General features: G+C 52.0%; 1 protein-coding gene and 1 non-coding gene across 2 annotated transcripts in view; one reads left to right on the top strand and one right to left on the bottom strand.

The window, feature by feature from the left end:
- KIAA0922 (KIAA0922 ortholog) overlaps positions 235-19,457 on the bottom strand; it is a 172,919-nt gene continuing 153,696 nt past the window's right edge. Inside the window, exons 27-35 of the mRNA XM_018061620.1 lie at positions 17,304-17,428; positions 14,606-14,772; positions 13,117-13,302; positions 10,663-10,741; positions 9,723-9,802; positions 5,553-5,673; positions 3,422-3,513; positions 2,033-2,172; positions 235-1,430 (exon numbers count right to left, since the gene is read on the bottom strand). Coding sequence (XP_017917109.1) covers positions 1,155-1,430; positions 2,033-2,172; positions 3,422-3,513; positions 5,553-5,673; positions 9,723-9,802; positions 10,663-10,741; positions 13,117-13,302; positions 14,606-14,772; positions 17,304-17,428 — 1,266 coding nt within the window. The 3' untranslated portion in view covers positions 235-1,154. The remainder of the gene's footprint in view (positions 1,431-2,032; positions 2,173-3,421; positions 3,514-5,552; positions 5,674-9,722; positions 9,803-10,662; positions 10,742-13,116; positions 13,303-14,605; positions 14,773-17,303; positions 17,429-19,457) is intronic.
- On the top strand, positions 2,890-2,961 carry TRNAC-GCA. Its single transcript has one exon. It is a non-coding gene; the product is annotated as a tRNA-Cys (tRNA).

Here is a 19,457-nt window from a genome sequence, read left to right as displayed (position 1 = left end):
CTCACATCCCACTCAAATTCCAATATCGTGTCCGACTCTTTGCGACCCCGTGGACTGTAACCTACTAGGCTTCTCTGTCCCTGGGATTCTCCAGGCAAGAGTACTGGAGTGGGTTGCCATTTCCTTCTCCAGGGCATCTTCCCGACCCAGGGATCGAACCCGGGTCTCCCGCATTGGAGGCAGACGCTTTAACCTCTGAGCCACCAGGGAAGATAATAAAGACACAACAACATGTAAAAATAAGCCATTTTTATTAAAAGTTGAAAAGGTTTCAAAGTTTATACATGCAATCAGATAATTCCAACATCATGTGAGTCTCTAAAATCACTGACAAGCAAATACATACTGGCCTGGGGGCCACATACAAGCTCTGTGGCCTGCTCAGAGCTTGTCAATGGGCTCAGCCTGCTCGCTCGGAGGGAACCCTGACACACTTACCAGCATGTCCCTGTTGCTGTCGCCCCCCGGGGAATGGCCTGACGGAGGGGAGGGAACATGCCTGCCACGGCCGGGGAATGGCCTGACGGAGGGGAGGGAACATGCCTGCCACGTGTCAGCAGAACAGCGCCGGGCTCTGCTCCACCCAGCAGCCGTGCCCACCAGGATCAGTGTGTCTAGGCAAGTGACTGGCAGTGAGGTTCCCCAAACCGGAGGCTTGTTTCAATAAAAGAAGCGCTTGAAACAAAATCCTCCCCGCCTGAGCCATAGGCCAATTATGGCGGCATCCCTGGGAATGCTACCTGATCGAGGTGGCTTTTTGCAAGCTCCCGGGGAGCTGATGCTCCTAGAGGTGGATCCACCGCAGCCCCTTCCTTCCCCACTCTTACCTTCTTAGACACTGTCCTGGTCCCGATGTGAACATCTGGCATGTTGACGTGTTTCTGGAGTCATGATGCTTTGTTTCTATCACTGATTTGTGAAGGGTTAAAAAAACAGAGCACCCAGATTTCATACAAAAATTTATTTTCATATAAAAGTGCCAAAATATCCACCAACGTCAATCTATCTGAACCAGTTTACGCTAGTGATCCAAACGCAGGCCTCTTTATTCGCACTGTTTGGACTCGAATCCTTCTCACACGTCCCCACAGTAGCCCGAGCCTCTCGACAGTGCGCAGGCCTCTTCATTCGCATCGTTTGGGCTCGAATCCTTCTCACACGTCCCCACAGTAGCCCGAGCCTCTCGACAGTGGGAAGTTCGCGCTCCTGCTCGCTGTGCTAGTCCATATATCCAGGTCCATGTAGGCACGGAACGGGTTAAACCCGGGGTAATACTCCTTGCACATGGCCGCCTGGTTCTCCATGTGAGCCGAGTGTTCCGCGGTGGGGTTGATGGCGCAGCAACTCTCATACATGTCGCTTTGCGGGGCCCAGATGGAACCAAAAAGTCCAGACATTGGAGACAAGCTTCGGGTGCTTGTGAGGTAGGGCTGAGGCATGCACGAGGAGGGGGGAAGAAGGAAATACGTAAAGAAATAAAGAAGCCTTAGAAAGCAGTATCAAGGTTGCCTGCATCCTCGGGGCCGCCTGGATGCTGCCACACTAACCCTCAACCACCGTGGTGTCTCTAACTCCATTTTTCTCAAACAGAAGGCCATGAAATTCCCATCCAACTAGATAAGCTCATTTCAGGTCGAACGCCCTCTATCTGTAAAAACATGGTGGAGCGGGTGTGACCAGGGGAAGCCCTCCAGACCACGGGTGACCCTGCCTGACCTTCCTGGAAGGTTCATCTCCTCTCCTCCCGCAGGCGGAAGGTCAGCGGGGCCACAGGAGCCCACCAGCCTCCCGGAGGGCTTCCTGGCCCAGGTGCAGCATCACCGATAACCCTCTCTCCTTGATGCAGTTTAGGGCATCGTGGCTGCCAACGTCTGCGAGCCCCCGTCCATCTGCCTACCTGGGAAGCCCCTGCAGAGAGTGGCTAGCAACCCAGGGGAGCAAACCAGGGTCCGGCGCATCTGAACCCAACCCTAACCCAGGCTGACAGGGGCAGCGGGAGAACCCAGGGCACAGCAGGGCGGGCGGCACTGACCGGAGAGCTGATGAGGCCGGCGTGTCCCCAGGCGGTCGGCACGCTGGGGGGGCTGCCCCAGGCCGACGGGGAGCTGTGGTCAACGAAGTCCGTCTGAACCTCGGCAGGACAGGGGAAGCCGCTGGGGTAGCTCATGCTGTCTGCAAAGAGCGGAGACATCAGCAGAGGTGAACCCGTTTCAGGAGAGAACGGAATTCTCACCCTCAGGCAATAAGCTTTCGAGGACTTACTGTGTTGACAAGTTAAAGACAGACAGAAAATAATTACTCCGTGAAGACACAGCACCTGGTAAGCCCTCAGTGAGGAAGTTTTTCCTCTGGGCTTGCTTTCCTGTATGTGAACATCTGGTGGGCTCTGTAATATACAGAGGACGCTATAATACTGCTATGCTTTATAGCAGCAAATGCTACTGTAGACTCGGAGTATCGTGGTTCTTACTAGTCCTTGAACTTTTCTTTTATTGCCTGTCATGCCAGAGTCGGCCATCTGCACATATGCCACACGCATTGATAAGGGCAGTAGGAAACCAAGCGTTTCTCAGATGGCAGTAAGAAGGCATAAACACAGCCGCACACGCAGACGAGAGCGACCACAGCACCCCCTTGTGGTTACCACGGAGCACTGCATGCGTCAAAACGCAGGCAAGTACAAGCATCTGTCCATCAACATACTTGAGCGCAAGCATCTGCAATTCATCAGTTTCCCCTCCACGAGCTTTCCCTTCCTTCTGCAGCACTATCCAGGGGTATAAGAGTCAGAACATGCTGAGGAACAAGCACGTGAATCATTCTACCTCTCCTGGGACTTGTCTGCCTGAAAACAATAACTAATAGGTGGGACCTTCCTTAGTTTGGGCTTCCTGGATGGCTCAGAGGTTAAAGCGTCTGCCTGCAATGCAGGAGACCTGGGTTCGATCCCTGGGTCAGGAAGATCCCCTGGAGAAGGAAATGGCAACCCACTCCAGTACTCTTGCCTGGAGAATCCCATGGACGAAGGAGCCTGGTGGGCTACAGTCTACAGCGTTGCAAAGTCAGACACGACTGAGCCACTTCACTCACTCACTCACTCAAAGACCCAGCCCCCCCAACAGATAGAGCACACTCAGGTTCATGTAGGTCCAAAAGGCCCTGTTCTACCCAATCTGAAGGACTAAACAGAGCAGGGTTATTTGTACATGTCCCCAGACCCCCTGGGTCTAGCAGGCTTTTTGAGGCCATATAAAATTACACAGGGCAAGCGTGCTGCGCCCACGTGAAGGCTCAGCGGACAACTGGAAGATGACTCTCAAAGGCACTTTCTCTGCAGTTAGTGCCCTAAGTACACACGCCCTTTCGACTCTGACTTTCTGAGAATAAAAGGATGTTGCTGGGACTGTCCAAACAGCTTTACCTTCTGGAAAGGCATTGAAGTCGTTCAATTCCAGGGGGCAGTACACACTGGGAAACTGGCCTTCACACGTGGCGTTCCAATCAATGAAACTGCTACAGAAAACAAGGGGTCTAGTTTCAGAAACACGGTGTCGACAGATCACGGAAAGAAAGAGAAAAAGATCTTACTGCCCAGCATCCTCATCACTGCGAGTTCTCCAGTTTTGGAGAATAAAAGAAGTACTTTATCGTCACAGAATCAAAGACCAACTCAATACCAACAATACAGTGCTGCAGGAGGGACGGCTGGGACCGGACACCCCCTCCCTCCCTTCTCTCACTGGATTACAGCTGCTTTACGTCATGTGAGTTTCTGCTGTGCGATGATGTGAACCTCCGTGCGTATACACGCACCCCCTCCCTCGGGGGCCTCCCTCCCACACCCATCCCACCCTCTAGGCCATCACAGAGCACCGGGCTGAGCTACCAGGCTACACAGCAGGTTCTCTCTACCTACTCTGCACATGGGAGTGTATGAACGTCAGGGCTACGCTCTCAGCTCGTGCCCCCTCGCCTTCCCTTGGCGAGTCTACAGGTCTGCTCTCTACATCTGTCTCCAGTCCTGCCCCGCAAATAGATTCATCGGTGCTACTTTTCTAGACTCTCTATATACGCGTTAATACACATGTTTTTCTCTGACCTACTTCACTCTGTATGACAGACTCTAGGTCCATCCCCACTTCCTTCAAAGGGGTCGTGATTAATGCACAGCATAGGGAATGCAGTTAGTAATGCTGTAACTCTGGTGAGAGAGACGGACGTAATCTTTACGTGATGATCATTTTGTAATGTATAAAAATATCAAATCACCATGCTGTACACCTGACATTAACACAATGTTTTATGTGGATTATGATTCCAAAGAAAGTTAGAGGTGGAATTTCATCTCTTGAGTACAGTATTTGGGTGAAAGGGGGCAGGGGAGTTCTTTGTAAATGAAACAAAGCAAATAAATTATGCATGGATAGGGGAATGGATCAAAACCTGGCTTTCAGTTTGCCAGAGAAGTACTTTCACTCAGACTGCAAAAAGTTCTCACCCCTAGTCAGGTGTACCCCATGTAAGCAGGACTAATATTTGAAAGAAAACTGCTCTCCCTTCTAACTAATAGCTATCATTCTTTAAAAAAAAAAAAAGAAAAAACAAAAAAAAACCCCAGCCAGGTTTGTGAAGTGAAACCAGAGGCAGGACCCACGGCTCTGGCTCTGTCAGCAGCGGGAGAGCTGGATGCCGCTGGGGGTTCAGGCAGCCACTCTGGGACTCTCACACACCCACAACTAACGACCACCTCCACTCGGGGCCAGGCCAGTACTCAGCTCTCCTGAACCGCAACCATACAGAACGTGATTCTCGATAGATGCTTTGATCCCGATTGCAATCTGGATCTTCATTACAGAAATAAGTAAGTAACGACTTTGTAATAAGCTGGAGCCCCTAAAAAACCTCAAATGGATTCTGATAAAACACAGATATTAACATTTTCTCAAGTGTTCGTCATCATCAAATGATAATTCCAATGGCAAGTCTAAGATGCGATCTTTAAAAGCTTTAAATGTGTTCAAGATTAACGCTATAGAAAACGGAAGTTCCTATTCTGTTGGCGAGGAGCAAGTGTGAGGAACTGGTTTCGCTTTTTCAGTTGTGCCTCTGATACACGAATAGCTCATCTTTTCCATTTAAAAAGGAAAGCGCTGATGCGGTCACTGGCTGGATTGCTTTCTTCCTTCAGGGCTTCCCTCAGTTTCTGGCTTATAATTTCTCAGACATCACAACTCAAGTCTGAAAGGCAGATGGCAGCACGCCGAGGGGCTGCCGAGGAAGCCGGGTCGGACTGCCGTGCGGACCGGCTCCCAGCCCCGCCGTGGGTGGGAGCACATAACCTGCTGGGCACCGCGGCGGGCGGGGAAGGCACGGCCGGCCCGCCGCTCTCCAGGGCGCAGCCGAGCTGCCGTGGGGACCGGCTCCCAGCCCCGCGCGGGGTCTCCCGGATGGCTGCGGGAGCATGTACCTGGGGGCACCGCGGCGCTCTCCAGGGCGCAGCCGAGCTGCCGTGGGGACCGGCTCCCAGCCCCGCCCTGGGCGGGAGCACGTACCTGCTGGGCACGGCGGCGGGCGGGGGCAGCGCGGCCGGCCCGCCGCTCTCCAGGGCGCAGCCGAAGCCGCCGGTCACACACACGGGCTGCGCGGGCCACAGGTCCCCCGGAGCACAGAGACCTGTGGGAGAGAGCAGGCCTCTCAGCCCCGCTTCCTGCAGGGCAGCACACCCCCTCGACCCCAGACAGCGCCCCCACGTCACCCACGGGGCTGCCACGCCCGGCGCCGCGGATGAAGTCACATGGAGGGCCTGCTTCCTGCAAAGCCCCATCGGGGTCCCAGGACACGGGCATGAACAGGCTGACTTCAGGTGAGCAGAAACACAACAGGCAGGAGGAAGAACCTGGGGCAACCGCGGCGTGACAGGAGACGCACAATCCTGTGCAGAGGAGGGGCGGCCCGCCTCCGTCGGGGAGGGGACGCCCGGGCCCCAGGAGGCTCAGGGCGGTGGGGGGACATGAGTGAGCCCGGCTTTCCAGAGCCGCCCCCCCCCCACGCCTTCCTGGGGAGGGACCTGTCCCCGCTCCGCGTGCTGTGGAAGGCCTGTCTGCAGGGTCAGCTGACACCCGCCACGCAGTTCTGAACCGTCTCCCAAAGCTGCCCGGGGGGACCCAGGCCTCTGCTCCTCCCAGCCAGCACCTGCCAGGACCTCCACGGGCCTCCACCGTCACCACCCCAGCTGCTGCTCAGCCATCTGTGGGATGCACGGAGATGGACGGACAGACACACGCCACTGGTTGGTGGCACAGATTAGAGACAAGCTGGCCATCTACACACAGGCTGGGCCTCCACAAGGAAAGACTAGACTCAGCTGCTGGAAACGCTCTGAGGACCGAAGATTCACCAGCCACCTGGCTACATGGGGACACCGCCTACCTGTACTCCTGGAGGAGGCAGGCCCACCGTGGGGGCCCAACATGTGGACACAACACTCACTTTGCAGGCAGCCTACGAGCCCTCGGGGAGCTGGTGGTAATCACCCGCCTACAGACCTGGAGATGTGCAGCTCAAGATGGTTCCAGTGACCCTCCAGCATTTAAAGAAACACCACCGGAGACCACGTAGCTATCACAGCAGTGGGGGTCCCTCAAAGATGAGGCCTGCCTCCTAGGGCCAGCCTGGTGCTTTAGGGCTGGCTCAGCGGCTGGGCCCAGACCCTGTGCTCAGTCCTGAAGGGCAACGCATCCTGCCCCGAGTCCCAGTGAGAGCTGCTGGAACCAGAGGCTGGATGAGCTGATGAGGAGATCTGGTTCCCGTTCTGCCAGTCAAATTCACCAAGAACTGCTTCTAGAGTCACGTGCTCACGAGCAAACGGACCAGCGGCCAGGACCACACAGAGATGAGGGGCGTGCGTGCTGCTGTGAGACTGTCTCTGGGGGATCTCCACGCCACCGAGAGGGTGCTCTGGCCGCCCACATTCTGACCTGTCTTTCCAAGGACAGCCACTGAACAAGGTCTCGGGAGATGTGGGGAGGGTCTCAGTGTAGAGCAAGGGGCAAGTCTGCTTTGTCCATCGTGATAAAGACGTCATCTCCTACCTATTATTAAAAACCGAAACACGTAGGTTTCCTAAGCGTGGGGCTCCCTTCCTATAACACAACCACAGACCGCTGCAGGTGCAGGTGGGCCCTGCGTGCCCCCCACATCACCCCTCAAAGCCTGGGGACCTGCAGAAGTGTGCTTATGAGGCTCTCAGGCTGCTCGTTGTGCTAAGCATCTGGTGCCTCTGACCCAAGCCTCCTGTCCTCTAGCAGCATCCACAGAATCATGGCAGGCAGAGCTGAGCTCAGGTGAGCACTGCAGACCCCTGACCGGTCTCCACAGTGACGCGATCCGATTCAGACCCAACACCACCCTCTGGCTGCAGTACTAAAAACAGACAGTGAGGTGGCAACACATGTTAACTACACTCACTGTGGCGACTGTTTTGCAAAATGTACGTACACTGAAACCTGGAGGCAGGCACGGCAACCCACTCCACTGTTCTTGCCTGGAGAATCCCATGGACACGACTGAAGTGACTTAGCATGCATGCACACACATACATTGAATCACTGTATTGCTTATATGCCAGAAACTAATAAACTGCATGGATCAATTACACCTCAAAAGAACAAACAGAAGAGGAGACAGTGAGGGGAGGGGAGAGCGGAGGCAGAGGCTTGTCAGGAGATTGTGGTGATTTCCCAGGTGAGAAGTGACGGTGGCTGAGAGGAGACGCGCTCAGACTCTGGGTCTATGCAGCACAGGGGAGAAGGCTCAGCCGGGATGTGACAGCGGGGCAGGGGGCAGAGGCTGGCATGGGGGGTGAGGGGTGGGGCGGAAGAAGGGGCTTGGCACAGGCCCTGCGGACAAGGAGGGCAGTTTCTGAGGAGCTTAAGGGCCTACGTAGGGATTAACAGGTCACCAAAAAATAAGCAAACTTAATTCAACATTCAAAAAACTAAGATCATGGCACCTGGTCCCATCACTTCATGGCAAACAGATGGGGGAAAAATGGAAACAGAGACAGGTTTTATGTTCTTGGGCTCCAAAATCACTGCAGATGATGACTGCAGCCATGAAATTAAAACACGCTTGCTCCTTGGAAGAAAAGCTATGACAAACCTAGACAGCATATTAAAAAGCAGACACGTTACTTTGCCGACAAAGGTCTGTGTAGTCAAAGCTGTGGTTTTTCCAGTAGTTGTGTACGAATGTGAGAGGTGGACCACAGAGAAGGCTGAGCTGAGGAACTGATGCTTTCAGACTGTGGTGCTGGAGAAGACTCTTGAGTCCATCCTAAAGGAAATCAACCCTAAATATTCACTGGAAGGACTGATGCTGAAGCTCAAGCTCCAATACTTTGGCCACCTGCTGCAAACAGCTGACTCACTGGAAATGACCCTGACGCTGGGAAAGAGTGAAGGCAGGAGAAGGGGGACGACAGAGGATGAGATGGTTGGGTGGCATCACCGACGCAAGGGACACACGTTTGAGCAAGCTCCACGAGCTGATGGTGGACAGGGAAGCCTGGCGTGCTGCAGTCCATGGGGTTGCAAAGAGTCGGACACGGCTGAGCAACAGCAAAAGTAAACTGCAGACTGTTAACAAAGACGAGGTAACAACACACTTGAAACATACACACGACAAGCAGATGAGAAAAGATTCTCCAACTGACAGAGACACACAGGAGAAAGTGGGAGGTGCCTGCCTGCTTTGATGCAGATTCTCTTTCCTCATCATGAGCTAAGTCCTCTCTCCCCTCTATCACCCCAAAGAAAAAAGGGGCACCTCCTAAACCTTTCCAAATCTTGTCTCAGCGAATTACTGAATTTAAGTTTTTTTTTTCATAGAAAACACTTATTTTTATTGGACTCACAAATAACTTATTTCTGGTGATAATCGGACAGCACTCCAAAATGTAAGCATAAAGCCTTACGGAGCCCCCTCCTACGTTCAAAGTTAACACACTCCACTGCGCCAGGCAGCCTTTAACTTACACCAGGGACACGAACAAAATCAAGAGCTAGACGGTGCCCCTGAGGGTGACCAGCAGACGTAGCCTGCACCTGGCGAGGCAGGACGGAGGCCCAAGGAGAAAACAAGAGACGTGAGACAAGGGCACGAGAAGGGATGGGAAGGAGAGGGGAGGAGGGAGAGGGAGGAGGAGGGGGGGGGGAGGAAAGAGGGTTGAGGCCTCTGGGACAGACCCTGGGCGGAGCGGCTTTCCTTCCCACCAGCCCCAGGTCCACGCCCCGGCCACTGTCCCCACCCTTCCCCGCTGTCCCTGCTCAGAGGGGCCGCAGAGCTCAGCACGTGGCCTCAGCTCGTGCAGGGAAAGACGTGGGTGTGGTCGACGTGGCTAACGGAGGCACTGGACCCTCGGTCTGCTCCCTGCTTTTCCGCCCGCTCAGATGAGAAGGGGACCTACAGGCAGCGGCAGACCCCATCGAGGGGCCCCCACACCCGCTCTGGGGCCACAGGCCGCCTGCGCCTTGCCCCTCCAGGAACGAGGTCAGGGTCCTAGCAGAAGGGGCCCCGGCAACGCCAGGGTAGAGGGCAGGAATGCTCAGGAGCCCGAGGCAGCGGCCTCGTCCCGCCCTCACCCCTAGGCCGGCTCCGTCTGCCCTCAAGCTCCCCGGCCAGCAGGGTGGCGTGGACACCTGAGCAGGAGGCACGGGCCTCACCTTGATCTTCAGCAGCAGCAGGCCCAGTGGGGAGGCTGGGGCAGGGAGCGTCCGCAGGCGTGGGGAGGCTGCTCACGTCACTGGGGGAGAGCAAGGTGAAGAGAAGCCGCTGAGTGTCTGCAAACAACTCTGACTGGGGCTCGACATAAATCCTTCCCCAACCAAAACAGAGAGATACTGTAGACATGAAGGCATACACCCAAAAAAAGGCTGAAGAATATTAGGTTCCTAAGAGCCAGCCAAGTCGTGTTTTAATAAACAGCAACCGCGCAAGTTTAAAGTAACTCAGATGGTCCGCAGTTTCCAGTTGGCCCCACTGCCGCTGGCAGCAACCTTCTACCCTGTGTTTATTCTCTACCCCGAACAGAAAGAGCTCACGTAGAGCCTTCCTCATCCAATTTCATTTCTGTGACATCCCCCTGTCCTGTGGCACCTAAAACCTAACTGCCCCCTCACTGTGAAACTCAATCCACCTTACATACCCTACCCCGCCCACCCCGCTCAGTAAATGGGCTTGTTTATGTTGTCTGACGCTGTGGAAATCATCACACAGTGAAGCTGTAAACATGTGACTTCTACTAGGTCCTTGCACATTTCTAAGACCCATCAATGCTGTTTTATTTCAAGACCCAGCAGAGTACCTGGCTCCCATTCTTATTATAACTACTGTTCTTCCTCCTTTCAGGACAGAGAATTCTTCTAACAGCCGTATCACTGAAAGGACCAGGGATACCAGAGATGCTCCTGCACGAATGTGTTACCTTGGAAGGATTGTATGCTTTGAATTATTAATAAAATTAATTCTACTCTCTCATATCATTAAAAGGTTTTCCTATTTTTAGCCTGCAGAACTGAAAACAAAGAAGACAGACACAAAATGAAAAAAACAAAAAAGCAGTACTTGAAACATATTATAAAAGCTGGAATACCAAACACTTACGTGGGATTGCAGATGTTACGAGAGAGATTCAAGGAGATGGGAGCTTCAGAAGAAAAGTCATTTTGTAAAACACTGTCTCCTGCATAAAAATAAAAAGACGATCAGAACTTTTTACAAGCATAATTTAACTGTATCTATTCTGCATTTAAGATGCAGATTGCTAACATTATTAACCTCCTTGAGGGACTTGTTTTTCACTATTCACACATTCAGTAATTTTTTAATTAAAAAACCTTTAATGTATAAATATATACAAAATTGGGATCATACTTTAAAAACACTTTCTGCTTTTGGTCGTTACATGATTATTACATTGGGGAAATTTTCTGATATTTATTATGCAACTTCCAAACACAACTAGACTGCATCTAATGCCCTGTGTCACAGTAAGGCATCAGTCACTCACTCTTCTCTCTCTCTTACTGCTGGCTGCATCCCACAGGCAAGAGCTGCTTTTCTGTTCTTGTTCATGTTAAGCACCAGTTTAAAAACACCCCCATTGGCATCAACAGCCAAACTGCCTTCAATGGCCAAGAACACCAAGCCCACCACCAAACAAAATGCTGCAATCCGCCCTGCACCCAAGCCTGCCTGCGCTCCCCACGCGGGTGGTGTCGTGCCTGCTCAGGAGGGGCTGGGGAACTGCTGATGACTTGTGTGTCAGGCAAGGGACAGCTGCAGAGAGATGTCTGCTGCATGCGCGTGGCACTGAGATTTTATGGGGGTCACTAGGCAAGCAGTGTCTGAAAAGATGCCTGCAGGGGGAGCCAAAAACGAGAAGAAGGCTGAGAAGAAAGGCGGAAATCACAAGCGGGCGGCTGTCGGTTTTTATGGGACCAGGGCCCTGGTCCCCCAGACAAGAGCTTCTGTTTAGGTGTCACTGTTGGCAGGAGAGCACGCAGAGGTCACTGTGACGACCAGGAGGCTGGGCAAGGGGCTGGGCTCTGGGGAAGCCGTGGATTTCTGGGAGTCCAACAAGCCACGTGACCTCTCCAAGCCAGACATTTCGGGGCCAGGGAGCCAGCCCCCACCCGTGACCACGCACACACACACAGTGAGTGCCTCCAGGATGAACCCCTGTCTCCCCGCCGGTTCTGGTAAGAGCTCAACCTGTGCAACGCTGACTGTAACAGTGGAAAGAAGTGGATTAAATCTTCACACAGACACAGCTAGAGCAAACCACGCCGAGTGAGAAGGCACAACGCAGCATGCTCCCTGAAGCATGGTCCCCCTTATGCACGTTAAAGACGATTCTCTACTTTGTTGATGGATATAAGAATGTAAAATAAAACACAGTGGACAGTGAGTCAAGGAGGGGGAAGCGGAACAGACTATGACATATTACTTTAAAAAAAAATCAGGGTAAATATGACAAAATTAAGAGCTTATTCATTCTAGGTGATAAAAATATAGGTGCTTCATTGACATTTCCTGTATCTGTAAATTTTTCAAAAATAAGGGGAGGATCACTGTTCATAGCAACATTAGTACTCAAACGATGGAAAAATCCAGGTGTCCATCAAGAGATGAACAGCCAGATAAACTGTGGTAAGAAAACACAATGAACAGTAACTCAGCCTTAAAATGAAGGAAACCCTGGTCCATCACAGCGGGGATGAACCCTGAAGACATCACACTAAATGAAAAAGCCAGTTACAGAAGGCCAGGCATGTATGACTTGACTCACCAGATACTAGAGTATTCAAATCCATAGAGAGCAGAGCAGAGGCTCATAGGGTTGCAAGGCGTGGGGAAGGGAGAGCTGTGGGTTTATAGCTGCCGAGTTTCTGCTTGGGAAGGGGAAAAGGTCTGAAAACGGATGGTGGTGATGGCTGTGCAATAATGCGAGTATATTTAATGCCCCTGAACCGCACACTTAGAAATGGTTAGAATGGTAAATTTGGGGTTACAGGTATTTGACCACAATAAAAACATGTACAAGTGAAAAACATGGAAATTGTTTGAGCTGTTTACAAGATACAGACATAAAATAATAATAGAGGGAGGGAGGGAGGAAGAAAGAAAAAGGAAGCGAATAAAATCCAAAGCACAGGGCTTCCCTGGTGGCTCAGGGGTAAAGAATCCGCCTGCCCATGCAGGAGACACAGGTTCCATCCCGCCTCTGGGAAGATCCCACGTACCACAAGGCAATTAAATTAAGCCCGCGGGCCACGACTTCGGAGCCTGTGGTCCGGAGCCCAGCAGCTGCAACTACTGAAGCCCCGGCTGCTGTGTTCTGCAGCGAGAGAAGACGCCGGGAAGAGGAGCCCGCGCACCGCAGTTAGGCAGCACCCCCCACCGGCCCGACTACGGAAGAGCTTGTGCAGCGAGGAAGACCCAGCACAGCCAAAGGAGGTGAAAGAGATAACAAACATTAAACGGAAGCAAAGCAAACACTGGACGCACAGCCTTCTGTGCCTGCGCGGGCCCCGCTCGGGGCGGCCGCGGACTTACCAGGCGGCAGGCAGCGCGGAGGGCCCACGGCCGGCTTCCTGTCCCCGTCGGAGCTGCTGGCGCTGCTCCAGCTGCCCCAGCTGCCCCGGCTGGCGCGCACGCTGCCCGAGGAGCTGCCACAGTCTGAGCCGGAGTCTGAGCAGGACTTCTCTGCGCCCTTCTTCCCCGGTTTCTGAAAGCAACCCTCTGCGGGAAGCGGGAAGCGAGAGAGGAGCTGGGCCACTTCCAGGAAGAGAAGAGTGGCCGGGTGGGGAGGAAGGCGGGGCTCGGCTTCAGGCCGCGCTCCCTCTGCCTCTGAGACTGAGGACCGCCCTGAGCCAGCCGCGCGCTGACCACGCGCCCCCACACTCCACGGCGGCCAGGCGATCAGGACGAGGGATCTGGGAACGGCAAGGATTTCTCTCCAGAAAATCAAGACTACTCTCTTGGACTAGAGACATGGAGGTCATTTCTTCTATTCAAATGTCTAAATAAAACTGAAGCACGTTGCTGTACATCTGAAACTTGACAAAACATTTCAAATTGACTATGCTCTAATAGGGAGAAGGCGATGGCACCCCACTCCAATACTCTTGCCTGGAAACTCCCATGGATGGAGGAGCCTGGTAGGCTGCAGTCCATGAGGTTGCTAAGAGTCGGACACGACTGAGACTTCACTTTCACGCATTGGAGAAGGAAATGGCAACCCACTCCAGTGTTCTTGCCTGGAGAATCCCAGGGATGGGGGAGCCTGGTGGGCTGCCGTCTATGGGGTAGCACAGAGTCAGACACGACTGAAGCGACTTAGCAGCAGCAGCATACTCTAATAAGAATATTTCTTTAAATGTTCATCTCGAATTTCAGAATATTATTTACGTGAGGGTGGGAAGAACCTCCAGGAAGACCAGAAAGACCCAGGTCTGGGCAGACCCAGGTGTGCAGGGCAGGAACAGGAAACCCATCAGGTCTGTGTCCTGGGTGCAGCCCAGTGGGCACATGGCGGGGAACGTGGGAGCTGGTAGGAGGATCGTGACTGCCCGCTCTACACCGCCCCCCTGGTGCTGCCATATCCACGGCCTTCCCTCTCCCGCTTTCTGCCCTCCCTAGACGTGCCCTGGCACCTCCACCGCCCATTCCTGGGGGCACTGCCCACTCCTCTGCAGGTGGCAGCCGGCTCTGCAGGAAGCGCCTGCCCTCTGGGGCAGGGGCGGGAGAACAGCCACTGTTCCCCCCTGGCTCCCCTCTATCCAAGGGGGTCCTGTCTCAAGCAAGACCCACTGTTCCTCCGGCCGTCTACATGACACCATCGAAAATGGCCAGATTTCAGGGGCGTGGAGGTCAGAGGGCAACACAAGGGTTCAGGAGAGCCCCAGCCTCCTGTCCCATCCAACAGCTCTCCATTCAGGCGTGAGGACACACTGCCTGGGAAGCGATAACCTCTGACCCCGGTACTTCCCCGAGGAAACAAGCCCAGCAGAAGTGCAGCTCAGAGCTCAGGGCGGTTCCGTACCTGCCTCTCCCTGCGTGGCACGCAGGCTGCTCCCAGTGCTGGCAGCTGCTCTGCATGCTTCCCCAGGGCTTTCCTGGACACGCCAGTTCCTTACGTTGATGTCACCGCTCAGCTCAGACCTTTCAAACTCACTGCACATCAGCTTTAACTCACTCTGGTCGGAAGGCCTGGAAGAGCCACAGAAAATCCCGTCTGCACGGCATCCTGCGCACACACACCTGCTCTCCTTGAGACTGAACAGAGGTGAGAGTGTAAAACTGTGGTGACTCAAGCCCTCTTCTCTCTGGGGGTGATGATGAGTAGGGCACAGAGATCAGGAAAAACAAGATTTTGCCATTTTAGAACCAGAACTAAGGTGGAGTTCATTTACTCACTTTGCATTTTACAGTGAATGGAGTTGAAACTGCACAGGTTAAGTGAGTCACCCAAGGTCAACTGGTAAGTGGCAGGTGTGGGGCTAAAACCCACAACTCTCGGCGTGTCTTCCTTGGATTTAGTATAAAATGACTCTGAGTGGATAACCCTGCTTCTTGGGGTCTGGGGGAAGGTCTCAGTGTTAACTGTTGTCTTTTCTCATTCATTCATTTAGCAAACATTTATGCAGTGACCACCACGAGTCGCATATTGTTAGGAAAGGTATCTACAAAGAAGAATGTTTTTTCCCCAAGGAATTCACCGTCCAAAACTTACTTCTCTCTAACTAGACCATGAACTTGAGGGAAGACCTGAAATATAGGTCTTATAAACGGAGACACAGAACTGCGCTGAGAACATGCAGGAAGGCCTAGGTGATTATTTCACACAGTCTGACGTCTGCACCTCATGTCAGGTGCGACTGCAGGATCTGAGCGTGAGATGGAGTCCCCCCGGTTTCTGAGCACTCAGGGCAAAGAGTACAGAGACAGAAGCAGGAGCCGCAGGAGCAGGACGGCCAAGAACCGTCAGCTACAGAAGCAGCATACGCTCATCTGATCACCTATAACATACTTCACAGTTATTCTGTAATAACTTAAATTTGCTTCTTTCGCATGTCAGAAATCTGCTTTCAAAAATGTATCTTAACATTCAGTTGATGAAACTCCACCCTAACCTTTTATCTTTCTGTGTGTCCATATCAAGCAAATATACCACTTTAAAGGAACCACGTAAGTCCATCAACTTTTTATGAGAATATAAGGGATGACTTTCCTTTCTATAGGAGACCACATTGCAGCTTTCAAATAATGTAGCCTAAGAATAATTACCCATGAAAAGAGTATTTAATAATTTAATAGATCAATAATTACCCATCAATAATCTAACAGTGGGTATCTGTCTTTTTTTTCCTATTTGCATGCTGCTGATTGCAGGGCAAAGAACCAGAGCTTCAAGGCCCCCTGAGGGTGGGGAGGGGACTACCCTAGTGGTCCAGGGGCTAAGACTCCAAGCTCCGAGGCAGGAGGTCCAGGTTTGGCCCCTAGTCAGGGAACTAGATCCCACATACCTCAACTAAAGATTCGTGTGCTGTAGCTAAGACCCAGCACAGCCAAATAAATAAGTAGCTTAAAAAAAAAAAATGGTCCCCTGGGGTCATTTGGCCCACCTCCCTGTAAAGCAGGACACACAGGGGCGGTGGGGGGCGGCAAGTCACAGGGCTGCATCCCAAGGGTCCAAACAAAGGAGAGATGCTGTGAGCAACATCCAGATGCCCCCACCCGGGGGTCCTGGCTGCCAAAGAGACTCTTCTGCCAGATTTCCCTTCCAACCATGGCAGCAACCACCACGGCAACGTGGACTCTCCTCCACACAAACGTGGAGCTGCCGGAGAGCATCGGGGCAGACACCCATGGAACCATCTGGCTGGGCTCACAAGAAAGAGGAACCTCAGAAGCCAGCGCCCGACTGAAGACAAGCCAGAGCGCAGAGGGCCAGGCGGGAGAGCAGGCGCTGAGGCCCACACGGACAGGGGTCGGCGAGCCCGCCGGTGTGGGGCCGCTCAGCAGGCGCTTCGCACGTGGGGTCAGGATGCACACTCTACTCATCTAGTGGGGAAAACCCTCGAGCGGTGGAGCTGACGCGGAATTAGGGTTAGACAGCCACTTGTGGAAACTCAGACAAGTGGGAGTCCCACAAATCCTGGTGGAGCCTTCGTTTGGCAGATAAGCCAGGTTTACCAACAAGAGTGTCTGACTGCCTGGGGTCACATCTGGCTCTGGGTGCAGGCCAACCTCGTAGTATCGGTACCTCACTTCCTGCAATGGAAGAAGCTTTCTTCTGCAAGACGGAGCATGGATCCACTCTTTCATTATCAGGACCCCAGGCAGCCCCGACAGCTCAGGGTCAGGCTGGGAAGATGAGCCCAAGGCTTTCTCTACCACCCGCTCCCTGTCACTTCACAGGCAGAACAAAGGCCCTGGCAAGGTGGAATGGCGAGGCTTTTCCCCTAAAACCTTCCATGGCTTTTTGCATTTTACCAAGTAAAATTTTAAAAATTTGTTCATTTTAAGGGGCTTTCCACAACAACAAAAGTGACCAGAAGATATATTAATTTTAAGAATGTTAATTTTAACAATATATTTTCCTCTCAAAACACAAATACCTACACTCTCACATTATTGTATCCAACTCAACAAAAATAAGATTGAAAGGTAACAGCTAAATGTAAAATTACAAAGTAACTAATAGATGAAAATTTAAAGGGATTGTAAAAATCACACACCTCAAGACCTGGGCAGCACCCCTTTTTTTGTTTTTCTTGCACATTCGATTTTTATTCCAATTTAAATTTTGTACATTTCCTTCTTTCTTCTCCTGAAGCGCCTTCTTCCTATAAGGATCTTCCTGCTAAAGAGGAAAAAAAGAAAATGTTAGTAAAGGCTTCACCTTTCTAATACACAGAAAAACCTCTGTGTGATTTTAACTTTTGAGGATTAACCCCATCTGAATTCAGAACATTCCAGTACTAGCGAACACTGAGGACATATATTTCTCACTCTCTAGTCTGTTTTCATTTCCTTTCTTTTTCTACCTCCTTCAACCTCTGCAAAAAGAAGAAGAAGAAAAAAAAAAAAAAACACAAACTGTTGCCTATGAAATTTCTCAGGGGCTAAAAAGGAAAGACACGTGTTAGCAATTTATGGTCAGCTTGCTGTTAACCTCAGCAGCAATAAATCCTCCGACCTTCACCTGTTTATTTGGTATGTGCAATTCACATGAATTACTACTGAAGAAAAGTCATGTAAAAACTCAACTTAGAGGAGTAATTTGTGTGTGTATGTTTTTATTTGTTTATAAATGAACTTTAGGAGAACAGCCAAAACTCCAGAGAATACTCCAAACTAGTTTAAGCTTTTCAAGTAAATAAAGCCAAGAATATGCTTGATGTTTTTAAATGTGGTTCTGAAAAACTTAATTTAGCATGAGACATACATATATGATATAATACATATCAATTTTTTTAATGTGGGTTTTTTCCTCTTTCAAATGTTGAAGGGCATGTGTGCTCAGTTGCGTCTGGCTCTTTATGACCCTGAGGACTGCAGCCCACCAGGCTCCTCTGTCCATGGGATTCTCCAGGCATTTCCTCCTCCAGGGGATCTTCTCGACCCAGGGATCAAACCCGTGTTTCCTGAGGCTCCTGCACTCGCAGGCGGATTCTTTACCACTGAGCCGCCTGAGAAGTCCCTTCAATGTGAGGCATGCTCACATTTTTCTAACAGGCCCGAAGGGAGGAGGGGTCCACTTGCCCTTTAAATAAGCAGCCCATCTCTTTAATGTCCTCTAAAACTTTTTTTCTTTCTTCTACCATGCTGCCCCTTTAAAGCAGAAGAAAAATAAAAGGTTTTAGATGCCTGCATATCACATGTCTGGGACAGTGAAAGCCTCATGTATCTATCAAAGAAATATGATAGATATCACTACCATAAACAAACACTAGAAATAAAATGACATTTTTAAACTGCATATGTGGTGGGATTACGGTATTTTTGCTATCTTTAACCTTTATTTTTCCCCCCAAATAAGTATTAACCTTTTCCTGATTCTGAGAGTACTTTTAAAACACGGCAAGTCAAACACACAAAATCCTGTCCTATAGGACTTAGTGCTGAAAAGTTTGAAACTAAATAGACACACTAAAGATGTGTGGTCAGAGAAGTTGCGATTTTAAACATCAAATACACACCACATTTATTTGAGTATTGCTCTCTTTCCAACCTGTGGTGGGGTAGGGGAAACGCCGGCTCCTCCCCACCTCACTCTGCCCCTCCCCCACCACGAGTTGCAAATACACAGCACAGCGGGGATCTGAGCCTTTCTGTCCCAGGGTCACCCACAAGTGAAGGGTGGTCACCCACAGGTGAAGAGCCAGCTTCTAATGGGGCCAGAAGGGCGAGCTGGGCCGGAGCCGCTCTGCCCCGTGGCCGCCTTCTCCATGCAACCTGGGGAGCGGCGCCGTGGCTCACAAGAGGGGCGCGCCGGAGGGCTACCCCAGAGGGAGGGCTGCCGGAGGGCTTCAGGGGAGCGAGCCTCCGGAGAGCGGGGGCCACGCTGCATGCTGGCCAAGGTGCCCCAGCAGACACGTTAGTGGCAGGGGAGAAGGTGTGTGTGTGTCTGTCTGTGTGTCTGTGTCAAAGAGGAACATCGGGCGGTGCAGAGGCACGTGGCCAGGGTCAGCGAGCGGAGGACAGGCCAGCAGTTGAGGCCACCGCTGGAGCTGAGGGGAACCAAAGCTACAGACTGTCGGGAAGCGGGAGGAAGAAGGGGGCAGTGGGGCTCTGGTCTCTGGCGGTGAGGACGCAGGGCTAATCAGGGTCTGAAGGGTCCATGCAGATCTGAGGCTGAACCGCCTGACCCGAAGCCCACTCCGTATGAC

The sequence above is a fragment of the Capra hircus genome, chromosome 17 (assembly GCF_001704415.2).
Source record: "Capra hircus breed San Clemente chromosome 17, ASM170441v1, whole genome shotgun sequence".
Lineage (NCBI taxonomy): Eukaryota > Metazoa > Chordata > Mammalia > Artiodactyla > Bovidae > Capra > Capra hircus.
The sequence above is the reverse complement of the archived record's forward strand: the minus strand, read 5'-3'. Positions and strand labels throughout refer to the sequence as shown.